This window comes from Dipodomys spectabilis, unplaced genomic scaffold (genome assembly GCF_019054845.1).
Source record: "Dipodomys spectabilis isolate Male_0828 unplaced genomic scaffold, ASM1905484v1 ptg000140l, whole genome shotgun sequence".
NCBI classification, from domain to species: Eukaryota; Metazoa; Chordata; class Mammalia; order Rodentia; family Heteromyidae; genus Dipodomys; species Dipodomys spectabilis.
This window is the reverse complement of record NW_024870817.1, coordinates 22,239,640-22,264,122: the sequence shown is the minus strand read 5'-3', so window position 1 is coordinate 22,264,122 and position 24,483 is coordinate 22,239,640. Positions and strand designations below refer to the sequence as shown.

Here is a 24,483-nt window from a genome sequence, read left to right as displayed (position 1 = left end):
AAATCAGTAGGGAAAATAGAACTATTTTCATAAAGAAACATTGTCTAGAGACATTGTCTAGAGAGGACAGATGTCACCTTCCAGAGATGTCTTTTTTGTTTAGCTACATGCACTGAGAAAGCCCCGAGGAATTCTTTCTCAGCTCACCTAGTCTATGATACAAAAAAAGGGCTTGCTACCCAGAGATGGCCTTTTCTTTCAACATGTGGGAAAAAAAAACCCCACAAATCTGCTAACCTGGTACCTTATGATGTCTGCTCAATTTCAATGTTTTAAAACATTAAACTCAGCGTATTTGTTTGTGGGTTTTTATTTCCCTTACAGCCAAGATGTATCAGTAATCCTAGTTCTTCAAGAGACTGAGAACTGAGGATTGTGCTTTGAAGCCAGCCTGGGCAGGAAAGTCTATGAGACTTGTATCTCCAATTAACTACCAGAAAACTGGAAGTGGCACTGTGGCTCTAAGTGGTGGAGCTCTATCCTTGAGCGAAAGAGCTCAGGGACAGTGCCCAGGCCTTGAGTTCAAGCCCCAGGACTGACCCCACTCCCTCCCCAAATCAACTATCAGTGAAAGATATCAACTAAATAGTATGATGACCATTATTTCAAGATAGGAGTTGAGGAGCTGTTTTGTTTTGTGTGAAATCTGGCTTTCTGGAATTCCATTCTCAGCTTCCATGATGAGGCCCAAGTTCATGTACTCATCCTGAACTCTTTACATTTCTTATGCCCTAATCACACAAAATTCCCAAATGTACATCTTCAAATGTCTGTGGATTTTTCTCCTAAGCTATACCTAAACTCAAAGCTGCACTCAGATATCCTACAGGCTTGCTAAACTCACAATGAAACAAACTTCTTTACCCTAGCTCAGCAGAGGAAGAAACAAATCTGCACAGAAACCTGTTCATCTTCTCTCTGCCTCCTCACCTCCACCAAACCAAGCTTGTCTCCACCTTGAGTTCACTAATGGTTGTCCAATTCAAGAGGTCAAGTGCCATCCTACACTCTTCTCTGGCCTGCCATATAAATGAATCAAGAAGAGCAAACTACTTGCTGACTCCATCACTGGGTTTTTCCACCCCCTCCCCCCCACATGCTGTTATAGCAGTCTCTTAGGAGGGTTACTGTGATTTATAAAACTGCCTGGTCTTGAAAACTTAAATTTGATACTATTCCTTTGCATCAACAAAATAACAAAGACCCCTTACTATCTTTCCATTACCTTTAAGAATGAAATCCAAATCTTCCATATAACCTTAGAAAGATCCTGACCTGCCTTGCCTCCTCCTCTATCCCATTCCTCACATCTTATCCCATGTTTTATCTGTGCTGGCCTACTCTCATCTTCTAAATGTCTGAATACTTTTCATTTAAGTTTGTCACTTAAAATCAATAGGCTGAAATTCTGCATATGAAAAGTTACTTATTAGAAATTGATTTTATGGGCTGGGAAGGTGGCTCAGTTTTAGAACGCTTGCCTTGCATGCATGAGGCCCTGGGTTCCATTCCTCAGCACCACATAAACAGAAAAAGCCAGAAGTGGCGCTGTGGCTCAATTGGTAGAGCACTTGCCTTGAGCTGAACAGCTGAGGGACAGCGCCCAGGCCCAGAGTTCAGGTCCATGACCAGCAAAAAAAAAAAAAAAAAAGAAATTGATTTTGCTTCAAATTGAGACTAAAATATGCTCTATAAATAAAGCATGGACAAAGAAAGTATAATTTATATTGCCAAGAATTATAAGCATTATAGAAGTTTAAAAGTGAATGTAAAATATATTTAGTTAAGTGTCTTATGATGGATGTGGTGACGACTACCTGTGATCCCAGCTACTTGGTAAGTGGAGATAATTATGATCTTGGTTCTAGGCCAGCCTCAGCAAAAAGTGAGACTTGTAGAGTAAAATGAAATACATATCTATTTCAAAATTATCCTTTTCTAATGATTACTAGAAAGAATTATCTTCTCAACAAATAACTTATTCCCGCTGAAGTTAAAGCATTGAGAATTATTTAAAAATGCATCAGTCTCAGCTATTTCTTACCTGCAAGTTTTCTTCTTTAAGGTTTTATAGGGGTGCAGCTCATTGGCAGTGTACTTGCTCATGATATTCAAGGACCTGGGTTTGACACCACCCCCCGCCCCGTCCCAGCATTATACACAGAAAAGATTTCATATAAACTAATTTACCTCATGAATGAAGAGGGAACAATGCTACACATGCAAAAGACAAAAGCTGAATGAAAACTGCTTCATGTTTCTAAACATTAAATTTCAGAATGATAAATCATTTCATACCAACCAAATAAAGGGGTGAAACTACAATTTTAACCCCACAAGCTTTCCCTTGGTCTGCACAGCACAGCAGAAAGGTAGGACCACAGAAGAAAGCAGCTGGAGGGCATGCTCCAGAGTTAAAGGAAAACATGGACGACGGAGGCACACATGGTAAAGAATATGTTTAATTTCAACAGGGCAAAGAAATGAGTTTTCAAAGATGATTGTGTTGGCTTAATTTTGAGTGTCCTTTTTAGTTTCACCTAAAAAAAAGTACAAGGATTAAAGTTCCATGGCAGCCAAACATAAAATCTATAATGGTGCAGGAGGTCTTCAATAGGGACAAGGAAGGATGCAACTCGGTGAACCCTTTCTTGTTGCAGGGGTGGGCGGGGGGAAGTGAGGCAAGGGAGGGAAGAATGGATTAGGGCAGTAGGAGAAGTATAAAAACTAATTTTCCAGGCAGGGAAATACTTATAAAACCTTTTATGTGAAAGTTAGGATTTCACAGCATGACACACTAATGTAAAATTCAGTAGCACCTGTGAGATTTAAGTAAATGCCGTCATCACTTAAATGCTTTAAAATATAGGTAAAAGACTGAAGAAAAAAAAAGATGAAGTACATTCTCCAGAGAACAACAAATTATATTTCAAAATAAAAAGTGTATTTTTGTCTTTTTTCCAGTTTTCAATTTTGTACAAGAACTCAGTTATCATGGAACTTATACACAATGGGATTGGTCACTGCTTTCCTCCTGTGTGTCACTCTAAGTCCATGTGTTCAGGCTATAGTCCCCAATATTATGTTCTGACAAATATATTACCACAGTTTGATCTCAAATATAGATACATTATAGAATACTAGTCTCTGGGAAAAATCAAATTTTAATATGCAAATGTTATTTATATAATACAGAAATGAAAAAAATTACAGTACACAACCTAAATATGACTTATGATTTCTAGATACTCTCCTAACTGTAATAAATGAGTGTTTAAAACAGCCTTAATAAGGTTTTATTTATATGTGCACTTGTGTCCACCTTATCCCATTAGCTGTACATGTCTATTGACAATCTGGGAATTTAAAGGTGCAGCCCTCAAGAAATTGTTAAATCACTAAAAAAAAAGAAAAGAAAAAAAATCAACAATTATGCTCTATTGGACAAGGAAGACACTCACAAAATTTCCAATTTTAAGTTTCATATCAGTAGGAAAATATTAAAAATAATTTTCTGTATATACATATGGGTATATGTATATATTGAATTACACGTCTCACATTATCAATACAATTCCTGTGGAGACATTTTGGTGAGTTATTTTCCCATTAAATGATCACTATGCCAAAATTTAAAAATATTTTATTACATCATTAAAATAATTCACTTACCATTTCAACAGCCTATATTGGTTTTTTAGATTGTTTAACCTTTCATAACTTAATTCCCTGATCCCTACTTTTAGCCCCTTATTTAAATTAAAACTTGTCATTCTGTTTTGTTCAGAAATTCATGGATAAAACCATATCCACTTCAAAATTCTATCCATCAGTTACATTTCATTACCTGATTTATCAGAGAAACATCTTAGCTCTGAGCATATGAACCTAAACTATTCTCCCTCTAATAAATAGGTTAGGAAAATATCCTAAAGTAGATGGAGGCAACTTACATGATGTTACAGCACATATAATACATGAGGAGTGTCAGAGACACTTGCAAACTCACTTGTAGAAACTAACTTTAGAAACAAACCGTTTATTTTCCACTCTAATATAAATTAATATGTATGTATTTATGTACATACACATAAATATAAAACAAAATTATCTAGTGTTAAATAGCTGTTTATGAGTGAAAAATGGTTACAAATTGATTAATTAGCTTAATTTTGTACTTAACAATTCAGTCATTTGGGGTACAAACAAAATCAGTGCATTCATCAGCTCCATGAGTCAGATATTCAGGCATACACTAAAAAAGAACCTTCCTCAACATCACAGGCATTGTACAGCAAGAATATATGTACTCTGATGCAATTCCTACTCCATAAGCAGACCAGGTAGCACTTGGCTTACTTTTAAAATAGCTTCATAAAAGAAATATATAAAGAAATGCATATTTGCTAAAAGTCTTTTAAAATTACATCAAAACAACATTAAAACCTGCTCACTGAGAAGAGCCTGTTGAATGTAATTCCTGTTTTGAAATGCCTAGTTAACAGTTCAGAATATTGCCTTGTGAAGTTTGAATAAAGATGTGGTTGATGTAAAGACCAGATAGAGTACTTAACTCCATCTCATATGCCACGATCACAATTTAGATATAGTCCTCTGATGTAAATGGATCACCTTGAAAATTGCTATACACCTTAAAATTATCTATAATAAACAGTTCCCCAACAACCATTAATATTCATAAATTGAAATGTATTGATCATTCAGAAAAGGTTTCTTGCAAAATATATAAATAAATGTAACTGCATATTTTTCTGTAAAGATACTTAACATTGCTAGACCAGACCGTCAGTGACGGGCTGCTGTATTTCAGTTCTGTGTTGTCAAATTTATTAGAAATTTAAAAAGAAAAATTTCTGAGGGACTCAGCTGCCTTTGTTAGTTGGCTTTAAAATATGTAATAAAATGGGAGACAATATCCTCTCATAAATACATGGAATCAATATGGAAAAGTAAACTACACAACAGACAAGATTAGAGAACACCAGAATGTACCAGAGTAGTCACCAGAGTGAAAAATCTTCCAGTACAAAAAAGGGAAGAAGTCTATACACCCAGTTATAGTGTTTTTGTTTTTTTTTTAAATTAAAGATGCAGCGTTCTCTCACTCCTGGCAAGAATTAATTGGTAATGGCACTGCTTCTCAGCAGTGCAAAAATATCCTGAGAAATTATTTAGATTACAACAAAAGACAGGGCTTTCATTACTCAGTTTTTGCACAAAACACAGCTCTAGATATCATAAATAAATTAATTTTAAAAGCCGATAATCTTCACTGTGTTGAACACAAAAAAGAGGATGTGACCCAGACATTGTTAATTCTCCCATTGGCTAATATCAGAAAAAAAAGATTGCATTAATTGTCTATTTATATCGTTCTAGTTAACTATGGCCAATAATATACATGGAGGTAATTTGTAGTTCAAGTTTTTCATCCTTTTTTTCCCCAACTACCTATAAGCTGAATTCTAAAATTTACACTGAAATATACAATTCCAATTTTCAAAAGATTCTCCTCCTGGAGGAGTGATAATCAAAAAATTTTGTGCAATCTTGATGCAGAGCCCATACAGTCCTATGAAGAGAGACAGTGTATCTTTTAATCAATTGGCACTGAAATTTAACTTTCCTTAGCTGCATTCTAGTAGCTTGGCCAGGTTATCTCGTAATTCTGTTAGTTCAAATATTTTTCCATCCAAAATCTCTAAGAGTGTCTTCAGATTATTGCGAAAAGCTTCTTGTTCATTTTGACTCTTCTCCAGACGTTGCTCTAAGTCAGAGAGTTGTCCCTCCAGGTCTTTGTTCCGAATTTCTACTTCCTTTAGAAACAAAAGTATAATATACATAAATGTCAATTCATTATTTACAGAACAATATAACTTTCTGCTATTACCAGTATCATGTAGTAAGTCTGATGATCAGGATAAGCTTCTGGAGCTCAGTTTAACATGACTGAAAGAAATTTCAGATTAGGTCATCTCAGAAAGTCATATGGTTTATGAATCCATCTATCCCCCCAACAAACTGTCAGTGTTGATTTCTTACTTTGTGCCAGGCAGCACTCTAGGTGCTTCACATACGAGATAGGCTTAAATACCTACTTTGAAGAATATTTGCACATAATTTTTATTGTTGCCTAGCTACTGTAGGAAACATGTAACTACAAACAATCCCAAGTGAAAGCAGATAACTCTGGAGAGATAGAGTAGAAAGTAACTCTCAAAAATAGGGCTGAAGGGTTGAATACATTAATTGTTCTGCATTGTCTCAAATATCAAAGGAATGCACTATAAGAATATAGTTCACCTGCTAAAAAATATAGTGAAGATACATACTAACTGTACATAATAGAAATATAAAGCTGTCAATTCTACTAGTCTGAAAACCGAGAAGAGAAAAACATGACAGAAGGAAAACAAGAGTTTATAACAAAAATTGTTTTGCAATTTTCATACAGAATAAACTGACATACTTGAAAATTATTAGGAATTATTGTAGCACTTAACAGTGCTTCTAAACATGAAAAACATAAAATAAATGCCAGGAAAGCTAATATGGTTTAATTTCAATTAAAATTCAAATAAAAAAATTGCAAAAATCAACCATTATGCTTTAAATAAGATTCAGATAAGCAATGGACTGAAAGTTATGAATTAGAAAACACATATATGAGACAGTATGACACAAATCATATTCAAATATGAATGAGACAATGGAAAACATTTGGTGTTAGTTATACAACATGAGTTAGCCACAGAAAATAAGATACTTCAAATATATCATCTAAATGTAAATTTCTAAATGACCTTCATCAAGTTTTTAAAGGACAGTGGAAAAAATTTTAATTGTATTTTTCAGAGACAATCTGTTAAACATTAAGTGAAAAGAACAGATTAGGAAGCAGCTCACTACAACTGGGCAAACACTTGTTACTATGAGGACAAGCACTGGGAATCAGTGCGCGAAGAGAAAATAGGAAATAGTTCTGCTGTTGGGATTATGAGCACTTTGTCCCTAAATTTATTTTTTTCACACTACATTCAAAAATTAAATTGAGAAAAATAATTAGAAAATAGACTCACATACATTTAAGAAAACAGTAGTAGATTTAGAATTCTGACAATAACCACATTAAAAAAATATTTTTTTTTGTGGGTCGTGGGGCTTGAACTCTGGGCCTGAGTGCTGTCCCTCAGCTCTTCAGCTCAAGGCTAGCACTCTATGACTTGAGCTACTGCACCACTTCCAGTTTTCTGGTGGTTTATTAGAATTAAGGGTTTCATGGACTTTCCTGCCTGGGCTGGCTTTGAATCACGATCCTAAGATCTCAGCTTCCTGAGTAGCTAGGATTACAGGCGCGAGCCACCAGGGCCCAGCCAATAACCACATTTTTGTGGCACAAGAGTTTGAAATCAGGGTCGTACACTTGCATGTGTGTGACTCCATGCAAGCCAAAACCCGTCTTAAGTTTTAGTTACTTTTTAGATAAGGCTTCATGCTTGTAGCACATGTAGACCTTAGACCATGACCGTGGCCTTTTTTGGTTTTCCAAGTAGCTGGAATTACTGGGAATGAGCCACTAAAATTGGCTTTAATCACGTTTGACAGATAATTATGTACAAGTCAAGTAAGTATGCCACAGATGAGTTGTAAGAGTCTGGCAATATTTAAGAAGGGAATAAAACATAATGATTTATAAATGAAGAGTTTAAGGATATAATTTCATCTCAAAGTATTTACTGTTGACATATATTAGCTATATGTTTCTATTTTTCATTCTTTGAAAGTCTGCAAGGTGCAGATAAGAAAAAAGGAACACAATCTGAAGTTAATAAAGTATAAATTCAGAGGTCAAATCCACAGAGGGTATAAACTATGAAGAAATGGTTATTATAATCACATGTGAAAATTCCACTCATGATTGCACAGCATGCTTTTATGCTGGTTTATACAATAAGCTTAAGAGATAGAATGTTTCCAACTTTAAAAATAGACTGAATGTCATTCATAAGCAAACACCCACATCACCAGCCACCACCCAGTTTGCCCTCTAAAGCCTTCCATAAAATGAAAGGTCCCTTGTTCTCTTTGCCAATCAATGAAACAGCCAACATTTTCAATGGAACCAACCAAAACAAAATACTTTCAGTTACTAAATTTTCTTATACCTCTAGAATGGATTGCCAACTCTAAGCCATTTCTCTGTTTAAAGGAGTTTTACTTGCTAGATAACAAAATGGATCTAATATAATTCTTATGATTCTAGTCTACATTTAGGCAGAAAGAATATTTTCTTTTCTTTTTTGTGTTTTTTGTGTGTATGGTCCTGGGGCTTGCGCTTTGGGCCTGGTTGCTATCCTAAGTTTTTTGCACAACGCTAGTGCTCTATATGAGCCACAGATTTACTTCTGGCTTATTGGTAGATGATCACCAGTCTCACAGACTTTCTTAACCAGACTGGTTTTAAACCACAATCCTCAGATCTCAGCTTCCTGAGCAGCTAGGATAATAGGATGAGCCACCAGTGAGTGCCCAGCTTGAGAATATGTTCTTAGGGAAGAATAGATAACCTAGTGAACAAGGGACAACCAGACATAATTAAAGCAAGGGCCAGCAATGTCAAACTTCTCTATGATTTTTGCTCTCTCCCACATTTAGTCTTCTACTTAATATGTGCGTTTATTAATTCCCTCTTTTCCTTTACTGATGTAAGACATATACCACAAGCATGATTCTGACTCAAAGAATATTTCAGGTACAACTTTCAACTCCATTTTAAGTACTTTAAAGGGCAAAAACTAAGTGTCTAAAGTTCAGCTGGGCAGGTCAATTCTGTATTAGTTAGCTATAGAGATTAAAACACTAAAGCTTTAAAAATTTATACTATACCAGGTGATGGTGACTGACACCTGTAATCCTAGCTACTCAGGAGGCTGAGATCTGAAGATTGCGGTTTAAAGCCAGCCTGGGCAGGAAAGTCCCTGTGAGACTTTTATCTCCAATTAACCACTCAAAATAAAACTCCCTGGAAGTGGCACTGTGGCTCAAGTGGTAGAGCGATAGCCTTGAGATGAAGAGCTCAGGGACAGTGACCAAGCCAGAGTTCAAACCCCATGACCACCACCACCACCACCAATTTATATTATGACCATTACCAATAAATCCAAATCAGTTTTTCACTAAGTTCTAATCCTACATCATTTAATCTATATAAAGCCAAAACTTATCTTTATTAATACCTTACTTGTCTGTACCATCCTATATAATAGAACATAAACATAAAGACAAGTATAAAAACTAATTTTTGACCAGAAAAATGGGTAGAAGATGCACACAATGTACATTTTGAAGAACAACTATTAAGCAACTGGTGACTAAATATCTTCTATTATTAGGTATTGAGGATACAGTAGTAAATAAATAAAGAGGTTTTTTCCTTTTGTTTTGTTTTAGTTTTGTTTGGTTTTGGGCCTTGAGCTCAGGGCCTGGGCACTGTCCCTGAGCTTTTTATGCTCAAGGCTACTTGAGTCAGAGCTTCTCCTTCCATTTTCTAGTGTTTAATTGGAGATAAGAGTCTTATAGACTTTTTTGCCTGGGCTGGCTTTGAACTGCAATCCTCTTTTCTCAGCCTCCTGAGTCACTAGGGTTACAGGAGTGATAAATCAGTGCCCAGATAAAGATAGCTCTTGTTTTAATACAGTATGCTTCCTGACCACCATCACTGAATTACTCTCTGACAGCAACAATGGACTGACATCTCAGAAACTGAGAGTCAAGGAAGTATGTTAAGCAAAATGTGCAAATCCAACAGCTGAGAAGGTATTATTAAGAGGTTTCATAATATGGGCTGGGAAGTTGGCTTAGTGGTAGAGCGCTTGCCTTGCATGCCTGAGGCCCTGGGTTTGATTCCTCAGCACCACATAAGCAAAAAGAAAAAAGCTGGAAGTGGTGCTGTGGCTCAAGTGGTAGAGCGCTAGCCTTGAGCTGAAGAGCTGAGGGACAGTGCTCAGGCCCAGAGTTCAGGCCCCATGACCGGACCCCAAAAAAAAAAGAGGTTTCATAATATATCTTCAGTTTTCTCTGAAAAGAACTGAAGAGTGAAACATTTACACAAAATATTACTTTGAAAATATGAATATAATTCATTTGTGGAAAAGAATAGTATTAGGTATCATGTCCAATCATCCACTGGAATTAAGAATAAATATAATAAGCCAACTTTTATTAGTTGCAGGAACTGTGTCTTTAATGAATTTCATTTTTAATATTATTTTAATTTCTTAAATTATGTTATTATCTTTAAGTATTTGTACAAAGGAGTCACTGTTCAACAAACCAGTTTATAAATACAATGCATCTTAATTGATGGCACCCATTTCATTATTCTCTCCCTTCTCTCTCAACCCAATCCCTCCCTTCAATTTTCTTTCTACAACCTGAGCCATGCCTCTAATCCTGCAATTTTCTTTTTTTCTAGTAAGTTTTTTTAAATTGTGAAAATACTGTACAGAGTGGTTACAATCACATGAGCAAGGTAATGAGAGTACATTTCTTATCAAGGATTGTTGCCTCTTCCTTTGTTTTTCCCCTACCATCCCTTCCCTCCCACCTCCACAAAATCCTGCAATTTTCTTAATTTTATAGGATATTCATTGAATAATTGGGCTGCATTCTCCCCACCTTCCTCATTTAATGGGTTTTCTTTCTTTCTTTCTCTTTCTTTCCTTCTTCCCTTCCCTCCCCCTCTCCCTTCCTTCTTTCCTTCCTTCCTTTCTTCCCTCCCTCCCTCCCTCCTAGGACTAGTTCACACAAGATTTGGAGTTGCCACTTTAGTAGGAACATCAGCATGATCATTTTAAGAAACCATTCCAGCCCAGCACAGATGGCTTACACATGTAATTCTAGCTACTCAGGAGGCTGAGATCTGAGGATCACAGTTCAAAGTCAGCCTGGGGAAAATCTATGAAACTCTTATCTCCAATAAACCACCAGAAAACAGGAAATGGCTTGTGGCTCAAGTGATAGAGGCCCACCAGAGTTCAAGCCCCATGACTGACCAAAAAAAAAAAAAAAAAGAAAAGAAACTATTTCAAACTATACACCCCTATATATATGTTCTTTGGCCATTAGCCATCTGGCTTTTGAGGACATTGGATTATATACATCAGTCATGCCTACAATGCTACAATGCTTATAGGATTCCTTGGACATGGAGCCCTGTGGCTAGTTGTGAAGCCCAACTCTGTTGTATAGTAACATTTAGTATAGCTGAGTGCTTCCTGCTGGCTCCCCTTGCCTACAATTGCTATGTGGCCATCAGCTCACTCCTGCTCTTTTACATCCAAATGTTTCAGTATCTATATCCTCTTATTGGAACCTCCTATATGGCTGTTTGTATGAATGTTTGGACACTTACTAGTTGTTTATTGAGTTTGTGCTTTCATAAATCAAATCAGATAGATCACTTTTTTTTGATGATTTCTCTTCTTTGTTAAAACTTTCCTATTCAGTTATCTCTGTTATTGAACTCTGTCATTGTCTCTCTCACATTGTGATGAGAATCCCGAATTGTGTTCCACTAAAGAGCAACACAAAGTCTTTTCTACCTGTGTCTCTCACCTCACTGAAATCACTCTATTACAGAATTATTGCCTTCATTTTGTGATGTCTAAATTCCCATTTGTGTATAACAGAGTGATATTTGTCTACAGTCTGAAAAACAGGGATATAAAGGATATGCTCTACAATCTGAAGGACAGGGAAAACAAAGAATACCCTGAGAAAAGAAACTGCCGGAATATATTTTGAGAATTTGTTCTTTGAATTTCAGTACACTTATAAAGATTTCCCTTGTTCATGTCACATTCACTGCTTAACTTATTGCTTTAAGTTAAAATTGTATTTTTTGTTCTCTCACCTTTATATACTTGTATTTTACTTGAAAGACACTTCAAAATCAGTAAAAATGACAGAAATAATTATCACAAAAATGAACAATAACTGTTACAAAAACAGTAAAGCAAGAAATTTGCTATACAACAAGGTGACTGTGTATACTGACTTCTACTAATCATCCTCTTCAAACTATATCAACAGGTAAAAGGAATAAAAGCATTCAAGTCTCATGACTTTAATGCAGCTACAAGAAAGAAACTGAATAAAGCTCAAGTTGCCTGTCATTAAAATATGTAAGTTTAATCAAGATGTAGGCTCACTCAAGAGACTGAGAAGTGGAGGATCACCCATGGAAGCCAGCCTCAGTATAAAAGTCTGTGAGATTCCATCTCCAATTAACCAGCAAAATACTGGTTCTCAGGTATAGCACAAGTGGCAGAGTGCTAGTAAGCAAGCAAACTGAGCAAGTGTGAGGCCCTTAGTTCAAGATCCAGTATTGGCAAAGAAAGAGAGGGTAGGGGGAGAAAGAATAAGAGAGAAAAGAATGAGAGAGAGAAAGAAAGGAAAATAAAAGGATAGGAAGAGTAGGGAAGGAAGGAAGGGAGGGAGGGAAGAAGAAGAAAGGAAGGAAGGAAAGAAGGGAGGAAGGAAGGAAAGATGGAAGAAAGAAAGGAAGAAAGGAAAGAAGGGAGGGAGGGAGGAAGGAAGGAAGGAAGGAAGGAAGGAAGGAAGGAAGGAAGGAAGGAAGGAAGAAAGGAAGAAAGGAAAGAAGGAAGGAAGGAAGGAAAGAAGGAAAGAAGGAAGGAAGGAAAGAAGGGAGGAAGGAAGGAAAGAAGGAAGATGGAAGGAAGGAAGAAGGAAGGAAAGGTAAGAAAAAAAGAAAGGGAAGGGAAGACAGGAAAGGAATGAAGGAAGAAAGGAAGAAGGAAAGAAGAAAAAGAAAGTGTAAATACTAATTTATGCAGAGTACTTCTCAAGCTCTCTTATTTTTTATTGAGGGAGGTCATTGGGGACAATGCATAAAATAGTGAAGAGAAGATGGAAGATCAGAAACCGAACCACAATAACCCTACAAAGGAGAAAGACCACTGACAGTTCCAACACACTAAAAAAGTAGTAGTAGTAGTAGCAGTAGTAGTAGTAGTAGCAGCAGTAGCAGCAGCAGCAGTAGCAGTAGCAGCAGCAGTAATTGTTGTTGTCATGGTAGAACACAATGGATAACTTAAAACAGGTGTGTGGAGGGGGGAGGGGGGGAACTCAAGCCTGTAAGCCTAGCTTATATCTGTAATTCTAGCAACTCAGAGGCTGAGTCTAAGGCTGTGGTTCAAAGCCAGCCTGGGCAGGAAAAGTCTATGAGATTCTCTAATAAACTACCCTCCATCAAAAGCCAGAAATAGAGCCATGGCTTAAGTGGTCATGTGCTAGCTCTGAGGGAAAAAAAAGAGCACGGATAGCACCTACCTCTGAGTTCAAGCCCTAGGACAGCACTAAACAAAATTATATTTGAAACTTGAAGAGGCGGTCTAGGGATGGCAACAGCCTTTTGAGAAAAGGATAAAAGGAAAAGAGCCTTTTAGAATAAAGGGGAAAAGAATTAAGGAATAAACCATTTTAGATTTGTAGATTTTTTCTTCACAAGCTATGGACACTATAAATGAGAAAAATTTACACTGACAAAAATGTTTTAAGTGTAATTAGGGATGGCTTAAGTATTTGTTACTAAAAAAATGTGGTAGATACAGAAAGGACAGAAGCTTTAGAATCAAACAAGTACTTTGATATAACTTGTTAACATCTTTGAACAAGGTAGCCAAGGGCCTTGATTAAGCTTAACATCTTTGAACTGGTCTTGGCCCTTGATACCCTACTTGATAGTGTGAGAACTAGAGGGAATGTATGTATGTGAATAATAATTTATCTGAGTAATAGCCAAGTCGTAACATATAATGGAGTCACTCAAAACTGGAAAGAGAAAAACTAGGCTGAATTCTTCCACATCATTTGCTTCCAGTTCATATTACATGCTTTATATTCTGTTTCTCCCTCAAGGTTTTTCAACTTCATTACTCTAGACATTCTGGGACAGATAATCTGATGTTCAGCAGCATTCCTGGGTTTACCTAGTAGGTGTTTGGTTGTAAAAATGAAAAATATCTCCACACATTGTTAAATGCCTCCTGGATGTAAAATGCCCCAAGCTGAAAAACATTAATCCATATAGACAATTAAAATGTAATTGTACTTTTTAGACTAGAGCTCTACCAGTTGGGCCATACCGTCCGTTCTGGTTCTGTTGCTGTTGGTCCCTTATTTTGGAGATAGAACTTCATAGAGTTTTCTTCTTAGGCTGGCCCAGAACCACAATCCTTCAGAACTCAGTTTCCTGAGTAGCTAGCAGTATAGATGTGAGCAACCACTGACCAGCTTAAAATGAGAAATTTCATCTCCTTATACTATGAAAAGCCAGTGTCAGTAGAGGCCAAAGGAAACAGTTTGGTAGAAAAGGACATAAGTGTTAGAATTTGGGTATTTCCATTTAAATATAAGTTCAATAAATTAATTTCTCTGAGCCTGGAATTCTTTTGGGTTTTATTGTTGTATGAATTAAATGTATAATGTAAGTAAAGTGCTTAGCACAGCAGCTGTATAGAGCATGTACTTAATAAATGTTGTTCATTCTTTTTTCAGACTTTTTCATTCTTAAATTTTTGTTATCTTTATGCAGTTGTACAAAGCTGTTTCAATTCAATATATCAGTTTATAAGTACAATGTATCTTGTTTAATGTCACCCCTTCCGCTGTTTTCCTCTCTCTCTTAACCCCATCTATCCCCATCAAGTTATCTACTTCCATATTCACGTTTATTGAATTTATAATGACTATTCATCCACATTTCTCTCTCTGCCTCTTTACATCACTGTCTCCATGACAAAACACGTTTTAGCTTCCTGTATTCAGTTTTGTTCATTCTTACTGGTTCACTCATCTGGTATTTCTATGAATCTATCACATTCCTCTTAACTTGTCCTATTAAAATCCTTTACTGAGTAAGTACATTTATTTCGATTCTAAAGTGGTTTTATATCTTCTCTGAAGTACTCTCAGGCTAACCAAGGAGATATAAGAGGAAAAAAAGTGCCTGAGTTGGCAAGAGGAGAATTTTGTAATGAATTCTGAAAAATTTTTCTTCACTAAGTCTGACCTCATTGATGATAGGATGCATGTACATAAATGAAAATTAGGAAGCATGTTGCTTATACAAAGAAAAATAAAATGAATTAGAAAAATCTTGCATTTTACTAGGTTAAAACCACTGCTGTAAATTATACACCAGCTCAATAGATCTTACAAAAGCAGAGTACCTAAACAGAATGAAAACTATTAGAGAAAAATTTTCATAATTCATGATACTTTTAATGATAAAAGTAGAAATTTCCAAAATAAATTATTAACAATTTATAAATGGCCACCAATAATTATAAGCTACTTAGATGAAATTATCAAGTAATTTTTGAAAAAAATCGAAGATTAGGTATGAATCAGAAGCACTGGAAAATAAAAATGTCTGAAGTCTGCTACATACGATTCAGAATAATGTCATTGCTCAGAGAAAGAATAATGGCATTCTATTCTGAAATAAAGAAAAATTTCACTGTAACTCACCTGTAGTTTCTGAGTCAAAGAGTCTCTCTGTTCTTGTAGTTCTCTGGCATTATCAATTTCTTGTTTTAATCTTTCTATTTCCTAGAAAAGATAGAGCAATGCTTTTAATAATAACATTTAAATTTATTTTCTCCAACAATGATTAATCCAGATCTTAGAAAAACATTAATTTATTCAGCTTTGCTTTATAAGCATTTAGATTTCATTTTACTGATATGTTATCTAGAATAGAATGATTAAAAAATAGCAAATATCATTGTATAAAAAGGTTCCAAGGGGCTGGGAATGTGGCTTAGTGCTTGCCTAGCATGCGTGAAGCCCTGGGTTCGATTCCTCTGTACCACATACAGAAAAAGCTAGAAGTGGTGCTGTGGCTCAAGTTGGTAGAGCTCTTGTCTTGAGCCAAAGAAGCTCAGGGACAGTGCCCAGGTCCTTAGTTCAAGCCCCAGGACTGGCCAAAAACCCCCAAAAAACAAAAAATGAAGTGGTGCTGTGGCTCAAGTGGTAGAGTGCTAGCCTTGAGCTGAAAAGCTGAGTGGACAATGCTCAGGCCTAGAGTTCAAGCTCCATAACCAACAACAAAAAAAAAAAGAAAGAAAGAAAGAAAAGAAAAGATTTATTAAGCTGGTCACCAGTGGCTCATGCCTGTAATCCTAGCTACTCAGGAGGCTGAGATCTGAGGATGATGGTTCAAAGCCAGCCTGGGCAGGTAAGTCTGTGAGACTCTATTCTCCAATAAACCACCAGAAAACTGGAAGTGGCGTTGTGGCTTAAGTAGTAGAGTGTTTGCCTTGAGCTGAAGAACTGAGGGATAGCACCTAGGCCCAGAGTTCAAGCCCCACGACCCACCAAAAAAAAGTTTCAAGGTGCTATTTCATGTCTACATATTGTATTTTGATCATATTGATGCTCTTTCTTATCCCTATCCTCTTACCCCACCTCTTATTTTTAAACAGGTTTTAGTAGGTTTCATTATGTCATCTTCATATATAGACTCAATGTAATTTGATATTACTTTTTTTTGTTAGACATGGGGCTTGAACTCTGGGCCTGAGAACTGTCCCTTAGCTCTTTAGCTCAAGGCTAGCACTCTACCACTTGAGCCATAGCACCACTTCCAGATTTCCAGTGGTTAACTGGAGATAAGAGTCTTACAGCCTTTCCTGCCCCGGCTGGCTTTGAACCACAATCCTCAGATCTCAGCCTCTTGAGTAGCTAGAATTACATACATGAGCCACCAGTGCCTGGCTACTTTGATATTACTTAATTCCCATTTTCCTTTTCTTCCTCTCCCTTTCCAGTCCCACAATTACATTCATGTTACAGATAACTAACATAATATAAATGCACAGAGACATGCACACACATACAAATACACACATATATTTTAGGTATTGATTCCAAATACAAGAGAATATATGCAATATTTATCTTCCTGAAATTGGCCTATTTGACTTCACATGGTAATTTCAGTTCCATCCATTTTCCTACAAGTAACATTCATTCTTCTTTACAGCCTTGCATGAGTGTCTGCTGTTTTCTTCCAAATTTTGGCCCTTAGAGAGCCTTCTGCAGTTCCTTTTGTATGTTTGGTGCCAATTCCCTTTGGTTGGGAGCCTGTAGTAGTTCCCCTATAGGTATAGTGTGGGCATGATGGTTGGCTCTGGGTGCTATAGCTTCAGGGAAAGCAGGGTTGTGATGGCCAATCCCTAGCATGCAGGTGGAATTCTTTCTGTAATATGTACAAGCAAGAGGTGCTTCCCAGCTCGGTGACTCTTAACACTGCTGGGGGTGTTGCTTGGGGAAGTACATGGTGGTACTTCTCAGTATGATGGTTCTTCCAGCAAGCAGGGAACTTCTAGCTCTAGCGACATATCTGCTTCTGAGATCATGCAGCCTCAATATTGAGGTGGGGTAAGTCTCTTTTGATTTTGGCTGAGCTGCTTCCAACAAATGGGGGTTCAAAATGCTTCAGTTACTTACTCAGCCCAAGGTTTATGCTGTGAAAAGCCTACCCTCACCTTCTAAATTCACTAAGTAGATCATACAGTTGTATATTACACTGGGTTGTCTCACATAAATATAAATAGTTCATTGTCTCAAAAAAATAAAAATCCCCACTGATTTGCTAAGTACTTGGTTAGTCCTTTCCTTAGGACAGTTGAGGAGCCTTTGGGGGATGGAGGAAGAAAAACAAAACACAATAAAAAAAACAACAAAAAACAAAGGTTGAGTCTGCTCTTCACCGTGGGAGGCTGGACTTTAAGACCTTTTAGGCTTATATAGAGTCCTCCCTTCATAGAATTCAATGGTAAGTGAGGATGGACAGGGAGCTCTAGCTCTGCTTTGTGACTGCTGCACAGATCCGCCATCCTGAACTTCATTTATATAAAGTGCTACACCCTGAAGCAGTCTCTGCCTCACTACATTCCTGCATTGGATAGGAAGCTTGGACAGTGGTATGTTGTTATTTTGCAACTAGAATTACAAGCCTGTCACCAGGGTCCTTTGGCTACTTTGTACTTCTATTTTCAGGTTCCCTTTCCTCACCTGAGGGGAGCCTTGTTAGAGTTTGGAACTATTTGCTGCTTTTCTCTGCTGATTGGTTTCTCCTTGCTTTTCTTCTGATTGTATTCCTCTTTCAGGTTTCCAAAAGCTGTTCTTCTTATTTTCATTCTTCAAAAGATAGTCTCTCCTAAGTTATCTGACTTTTCTCATTCATGGAGTCAAATGGTAAATGCTCCTAATATGCCATCTTGCTTACTTTTTGTTTTGTTTTGTTTTGTTTTGGACAAGGTCATGTCATGGAGCCCAGGTTTGCCTTGAAATCAATATAGTATTGCACTATCACACCTGGGCCTGGATCAGAGTGATCCTAAGCAACAAATTCAACTTGATGGCTTTGATAACAACACTACTTAGAAAAAAACAGTATTGACTTTTTATGACTGCTTCAACTCAGAGATACAATTCTATCCCAAGACATAGATTTTGACTAGAAACTGGAAAAAGAAACAGTTTAAAATTCACTTAATAATCTCATGATTTTCTGTTGAGGCTATGAATAAAACTCTCACACATAAGACAACAGGCATTCTCTTATTTATTCTGATTGCCTCACCATAGTTCGACATACTTGATAGCAACAGTAGAAATTACAAGCATGAAGAAAATATGAATAAGATTTACACTATTGAAGAAAAATGTCATTTAAAAAATCCCACAATTCTACTTTATTCCATATCTTTAAATTTAACATGGACTGTAATTTTTATACACATATATAAGGCAGATTACAGGAAAATGAAAAGTGGTAAATACCTCTTCCTTTTCTTTCAATGTCTCTTCTAGTTCTTGTATTGTCTGATTTAATTCTGTTTTATGAGTATGCACTGCATTTGCTTGGCTACTAACACACTCAAGTTCAGTGACCTAAAATTAAATGAGAACAAAGGTTAAATTAAATGGCAATTTCAAAGGGTTTCTTACTGAAAACATAGAAAGCCTCTGATAATACATAATTTTAGATAGATATATGAAAATAAAATTTGGTGAACTATCAAGACATTCAGATTGAAATAAATTGATTCTTTAAAGATACACATTTAAAACAAAGAAAACAATTATTTCCATGCTTGGTTACAGGACAGATTAGGAAAACTTAAATGATTATAACAAGAGAGAATAAACTCACAACAAAGTCTTCTTTAAAAATTTCTTTTTAGGACTGTGTGTAGATCAGAGTAGTGTGCTTGCCTAACATATGTAAGGTTATGGGTTTGCTCCTCAGCATTGCAAATATAACAAACTTAAAAAAATTTCTTTTGAAAATATATCCAATATCAGACATGCCATCTGCTTTCCCATCTGTAATGTTCAAACTAAATATTGATTCTGAAAACTGGCCTTGCAAAGAATTTTTTCAAATACATTTCCAAAATGTTAGAGAATCTAAAGAAAAGATATGTTTAAAATATAACAAATTATTTGAATCCACAAAAACTTCACATCAATAGTACCTCTTTTTTTTTTTTTTTTTGTCAGTTGTGGGGTTTGAACTCTGGGCCCGGGCGCTGTCCCTCAGCTCTTCAGCTCAAGGCTAGCATTCTACCACTTGAGCCACAGCAACACTTCTGTTTTCTTGGTAGTTAATTGGAGATAAGAATCACAGATTTTCTTGCCTGGTCTGGCTTTGAACCATGATCCTCAGATCTCAGCCTCCTTGGTAGCTAGGATTACAAGTGTGAGCCACCAGTGCCCAGCTCACTAGTCCCTCTTATGGGAAAGAGAATAGTTCTTTAGTCAATAATAAATTATTAAATGCTCTCCCCAAACAGGCAAGTTCAAATAGTACTTGATATGTTTTAAGATAAGAGAAAAGGGGAGTCTCCTTAAAAGTTACACTAGCCAAACCATGGCTCATGCCTGAAATCCTAGCTCTTCAGCATGCTAGTAGCATCCTAGCTACTCAGAAGGCTCAAGTCTGAGGATTGTGGTTTGAAACTAGCTCAGTTAAGTCACTGAGACTCATATATCCTCCAATTAACAACCAAAAAACCAGAAGTGGAGTTGCGGTTCAAGTGATGGAGCAATAGCTTTAAACCAAAAAGCTAAGGGATAGTGCCCAGGCCCTGAGTTCAATCCTGGCGCACACGCGCACGCGCATGCACACACACACACACACACACACACACACACACACACACACACAGTTAGACCATTTAAACCAAAAAGCTAAGGGATAGTGCCCAGGCCCTGAGTTCAATCCTGGCGCGCACGCACACACACACACACACACACACACACACACACACAGTTAGACCATTTAAACCAAAAAGCTAAGGGATAGTGCCCAGGCCCTGAGTTCAATCCTGGCGCGCACGCACACACACACACACACACACACACACACACACGCACACAGTTAGACCATTTAAACCAAAAAGCTAAGGGATAGTGCCCAGGCCCTGAGTTCAATCCTGGCGCGCACGCACACACACACACACACACACACACACACACACACACACACACACACACACACACACACAGTTAGACCATTTAAACCAAAAAGCTAAGGGATAGTGCCCAGGCCCTGAGTTCAATCCTGGCGCGCATGCACACGCACACGCACACGCACACACACAAACACACACACACAGTTAGACCATCCAGAAAGAGAACATAGACAAAAATCATATAATTAGAAGTGTGTACATATGGCGCGCACGCACACGCGCGCACACACACACACACACACACACACACACACACACACACACAGTTAGACCATCCAGAAAGAGAACATAGACAAAAATCATATAATTAGAAGTGTGTACATATGTATACACATCCGGCACAGACTGTAAAAACTCTTAATACACAACAAGCTTACAAATTTGGGTAACTAGAATATAGTAAATCTTTTGAATTTTCTCAATACCTTATTACTCTCAACATTCTATTCGTCTATCTCTTTTATCACTTTCAATTGTTCTATTCACATTTTAATAGCTTTATAGACCATTATTACTTAGGCCTATACAAAAGCAATGGCCCCAAGATGGACTTAATTATAACTTAATTTGTCTGTTCTTTTTTTTTTGGGGGGGGGGGGGGGGAGGGTCCGGTCCTGGGGCCTGAACTCTGGGACTGGGCACTGTCCCTCAGCTCTTCAGCTCAAGGCTAGTGCTCTACCACTTGAGCCACAGAGCCACTTCTGGCTTTTTCTGCTTATGTGGTGCTGAGGAATTAAACCCAGGGCCTCAGGCATGCAAGGCAAGCGCTCTACCACTGAGTTACCTTCCCAGCCCGTCTTTCACTATGTGATTCCTCCATTCAAAGTCTTTCAACTGTTTATATTTTTAGCAATTCTATCTTCAAGATCTCTATAAACTGTCCTCGAGCGACTTAACCATCTTCTTTGGCCAAGATTCATTATGTCCAACTAGTAGCAGGCAAATCTCCTAGGCCATGGTCCCCATGACCATGCCCAACTTGTTGACTAGTGTCTCTCTTATTTCTGAAAAACATTCTGACCTTATCAAAACAACAAATCACACCTTAGTACCTATTTTCTCCAGAAAGCCATTCCTATCTTAAAATTCTCCTTTCCTATGCTTTACAAAATGGAACATCTGATCAAAAATCTTGGAAACACGGCTGGGAAGGTGGCTCAGTGGCAGAGTGCTTGCCTTGCATGCATGAGGCCCTGGGTTCTATTCCTCAGAACCACATAAACAGAAAAAGTCGGAAGTGGCACTGTGGCTCAAGTGGTAGAGTGCTAGCCTTGAGCTGAAGAGCTGAGGGAGTGCCCAGGCTCAGAGTTCAAGCCCCACAACTCACAAAAAAATAAAAAAAAATAAAAAAAACTTGGAAACTATTTTCTTAGTGTTTAATATATATTAACTTTGTTTCATTAGATAATAAATCCTTCAAAACAGTTTTAACTCTGATAGTAGAACATTAATGGAGTGTTTTTTACTAGCATAACCTTCCCACAGATAGCAACAGCAAACTGCAAGTGTAAAAAAAAAATTAACTGAAAGTCCTGACGAGAAGACAAACTGGCAAATGTCTGAAATAAAGCAATAACTTGACAGGCTGTGCTTCTTGGATGAATTCAAGCAAAAATTCCATTTATATTCTTATTTTCCTGAGGTGCCTGAACATTTTAGGACTATTCAAAGTAGTTACAATAGTTAACAAATTAAGAAATGAAAGGACCCCAAATACACAAATCTCTAGGTGACTCTAAAATTGAACATGCAGGGAGAATCCAAAGAGTCATGGTGGGGTTGGGATGGGAACTAGATGTAGAAAGAACTAAGCTGTCATATTGTTTTCTATAGTGAAAACAGTTTGAAAGTCTAGTCCTGTCAAGTGAGAGGGCCTTGTAAAAAGTTTAAGCTTTCTAGTGAAATTCAGAAGGATTACGTATTAGAGATAAAGATGCCCTGGGACTAAGAGATTTATCCTAGGAGTTGGGAAAAATTAAAATAAATCAAATCTAACATTTAAGCCTACAATTCCATAAATTTAAAGTAACATAAAAGCACTTTAAGTACTTGCTAATACAACAAACAAAATCCCCCAAACAACCAATACTCTTCAAGAAATGATAAAAAAAAATCTATGATTTCTACAATACCTCATTTGCAATAGCCAATATGTAGCTAAATGTTTAAAAAATGGAAAATAAAATGTACAGTCCAAGATAAAAATGTCTAAATAAAAGCTGAGATAGTTTGTTGCCAGTAACCAGTATAAAAAATGCTAAATAAAGTTATTAGGATACAGGGAAACAACACTTGATGGAAATTCTGATCTACAGAAAAGGACAGAGAAACACTAGAAACTATAAATAAAAGCTCTCTCTTTCAATTTTGAGACAAGGTCCAGAGTGGCCTTAAATTCATGGTCCTCCTGCCTCAACCTCTAGCATGCAGATAGTATAATACCTGCACTACTTCTTTCATTCTAAAATTCTTTAATATTCTTTTGACCAACACAAAAATTCTTTGAAGGTAGGGATTATATAATAAGGAGACATGATTCCTTCTCAACAAATATTCATTACAAGGTCTTAATAGTTTTAAGTTAGATTTTTGTTGTGATAATAAAAATTATAATATTAACCTTTTTAAGTTCAAAGCTTGGTCAGTAGTTTTCAGTATATTCATATTATTGGGAAATGGATATTAAAATAGAATGCTGTTTATTCAGGGTCTAGCCTTCCTTCTTTGTCTCTATTCCATTTTGGTTTACATCTCTGTTATTCTATTATACTCCTCACATTGAACTATACCAAGCAATTTCTTATTTGGCATCCTTTTATGTTTTCACTTTTCAGTTAAATATATTTTTGCATTTAAAATTGTAATTTTTAAGTAGTTGTACATAAGGGCTACAATTCTCTAAGACAGGTTATGAGTACAATGCCTCTTGGTCAATGACATCCCTTCCTTCATTCTTCCCCATTTCCTCCCTCCTGTCCCTACCCATGTTACATAGTTCATTTTTTCACATAGTGTACACTGAATACAATGACTACACTTGCTCACCCTTCCTCCCTCCATTCCTGTGCCACCCTCAAAACATGTTTCCACTTCCTAGTATTCATTTTGATAAACAGTACTTTAGTTGCTCAGGAGTTATGCCTTTATATTTCTCCCCTAAGTATTCCCTCTTTTAGTCAGTTTGAGAAATTAAGGGCACCTGCTTCCTGTGGGGTGAATTTATTTCTATGCTTTGAATTTAATTTTTTTTTGGGGGGGGGTCTGTCATGGGGCTTGAACTCTGGGTTTGGGCTCTGTCCCTCAGCTCTTTAGCTCAAGGCTAGTGCTCTACCACTTGAGCCACAGCACTACTTCCCATTTTCTGGTGGTTAATTGGAGGCAAGACTTTCTTGGCCAGGCTGACTTTGAACCGTGATCCTCAGATCTCAGCCTCCTTAGTAGCTAGGATTACAGGCACAAGCAACCGGTGCCCAGCTGAATTTAATTTTTTTTTATTATTAAGTTTTTTTATTGTGAAAATACCATACACAGGGGTTACAATTACATAAGCAGGTAATGAGTACATTTCTTATCAAGCATTGTTGCCTGGATGGTAAGGTGAATTTAAAATTTTAAAGTAATTATTTGAGCTTATCCTATTAGCAGTATTACAATTTCTGATTTTTTGCTTTACATCTGTAATATTGTCAAATTTATAAAGAATTGTCTACCTGCATTTAAAAAATCATTCCTTCTTTAAAAATAAAAATAATACACTAATAATCAAAATGATAAAAGCAATTATTGATTCATTGTAATACACTCAATCAGTTCAACTAAGTGTCATAGAAATTGTACAGAACATGGTTGTATATTTTTAATTTGTTTACTTACTTACATACTTACTTAA

General features: G+C 36.7%; 1 protein-coding gene across 1 annotated transcript in view; it reads right to left on the bottom strand.

The window, feature by feature from the left end:
- Window positions 1-2,737: 2,737 nt before the first annotated feature.
- Homer1 (homer scaffold protein 1) overlaps window positions 2,738-24,483 on the bottom strand; it is a 99,164-nt gene continuing 77,418 nt past the window's right edge. Inside the window, exons 7-9 of the mRNA XM_042690916.1 lie at window positions 18,898-19,008; window positions 15,577-15,657; window positions 2,738-5,837 (exon numbers count right to left, since the gene is read on the bottom strand). Of these exons, the coding sequence (XP_042546850.1) occupies window positions 5,649-5,837; window positions 15,577-15,657; window positions 18,898-19,008 (381 nt within the window). The 3' untranslated portion in view covers window positions 2,738-5,648. The remainder of the gene's footprint in view (window positions 5,838-15,576; window positions 15,658-18,897; window positions 19,009-24,483) is intronic.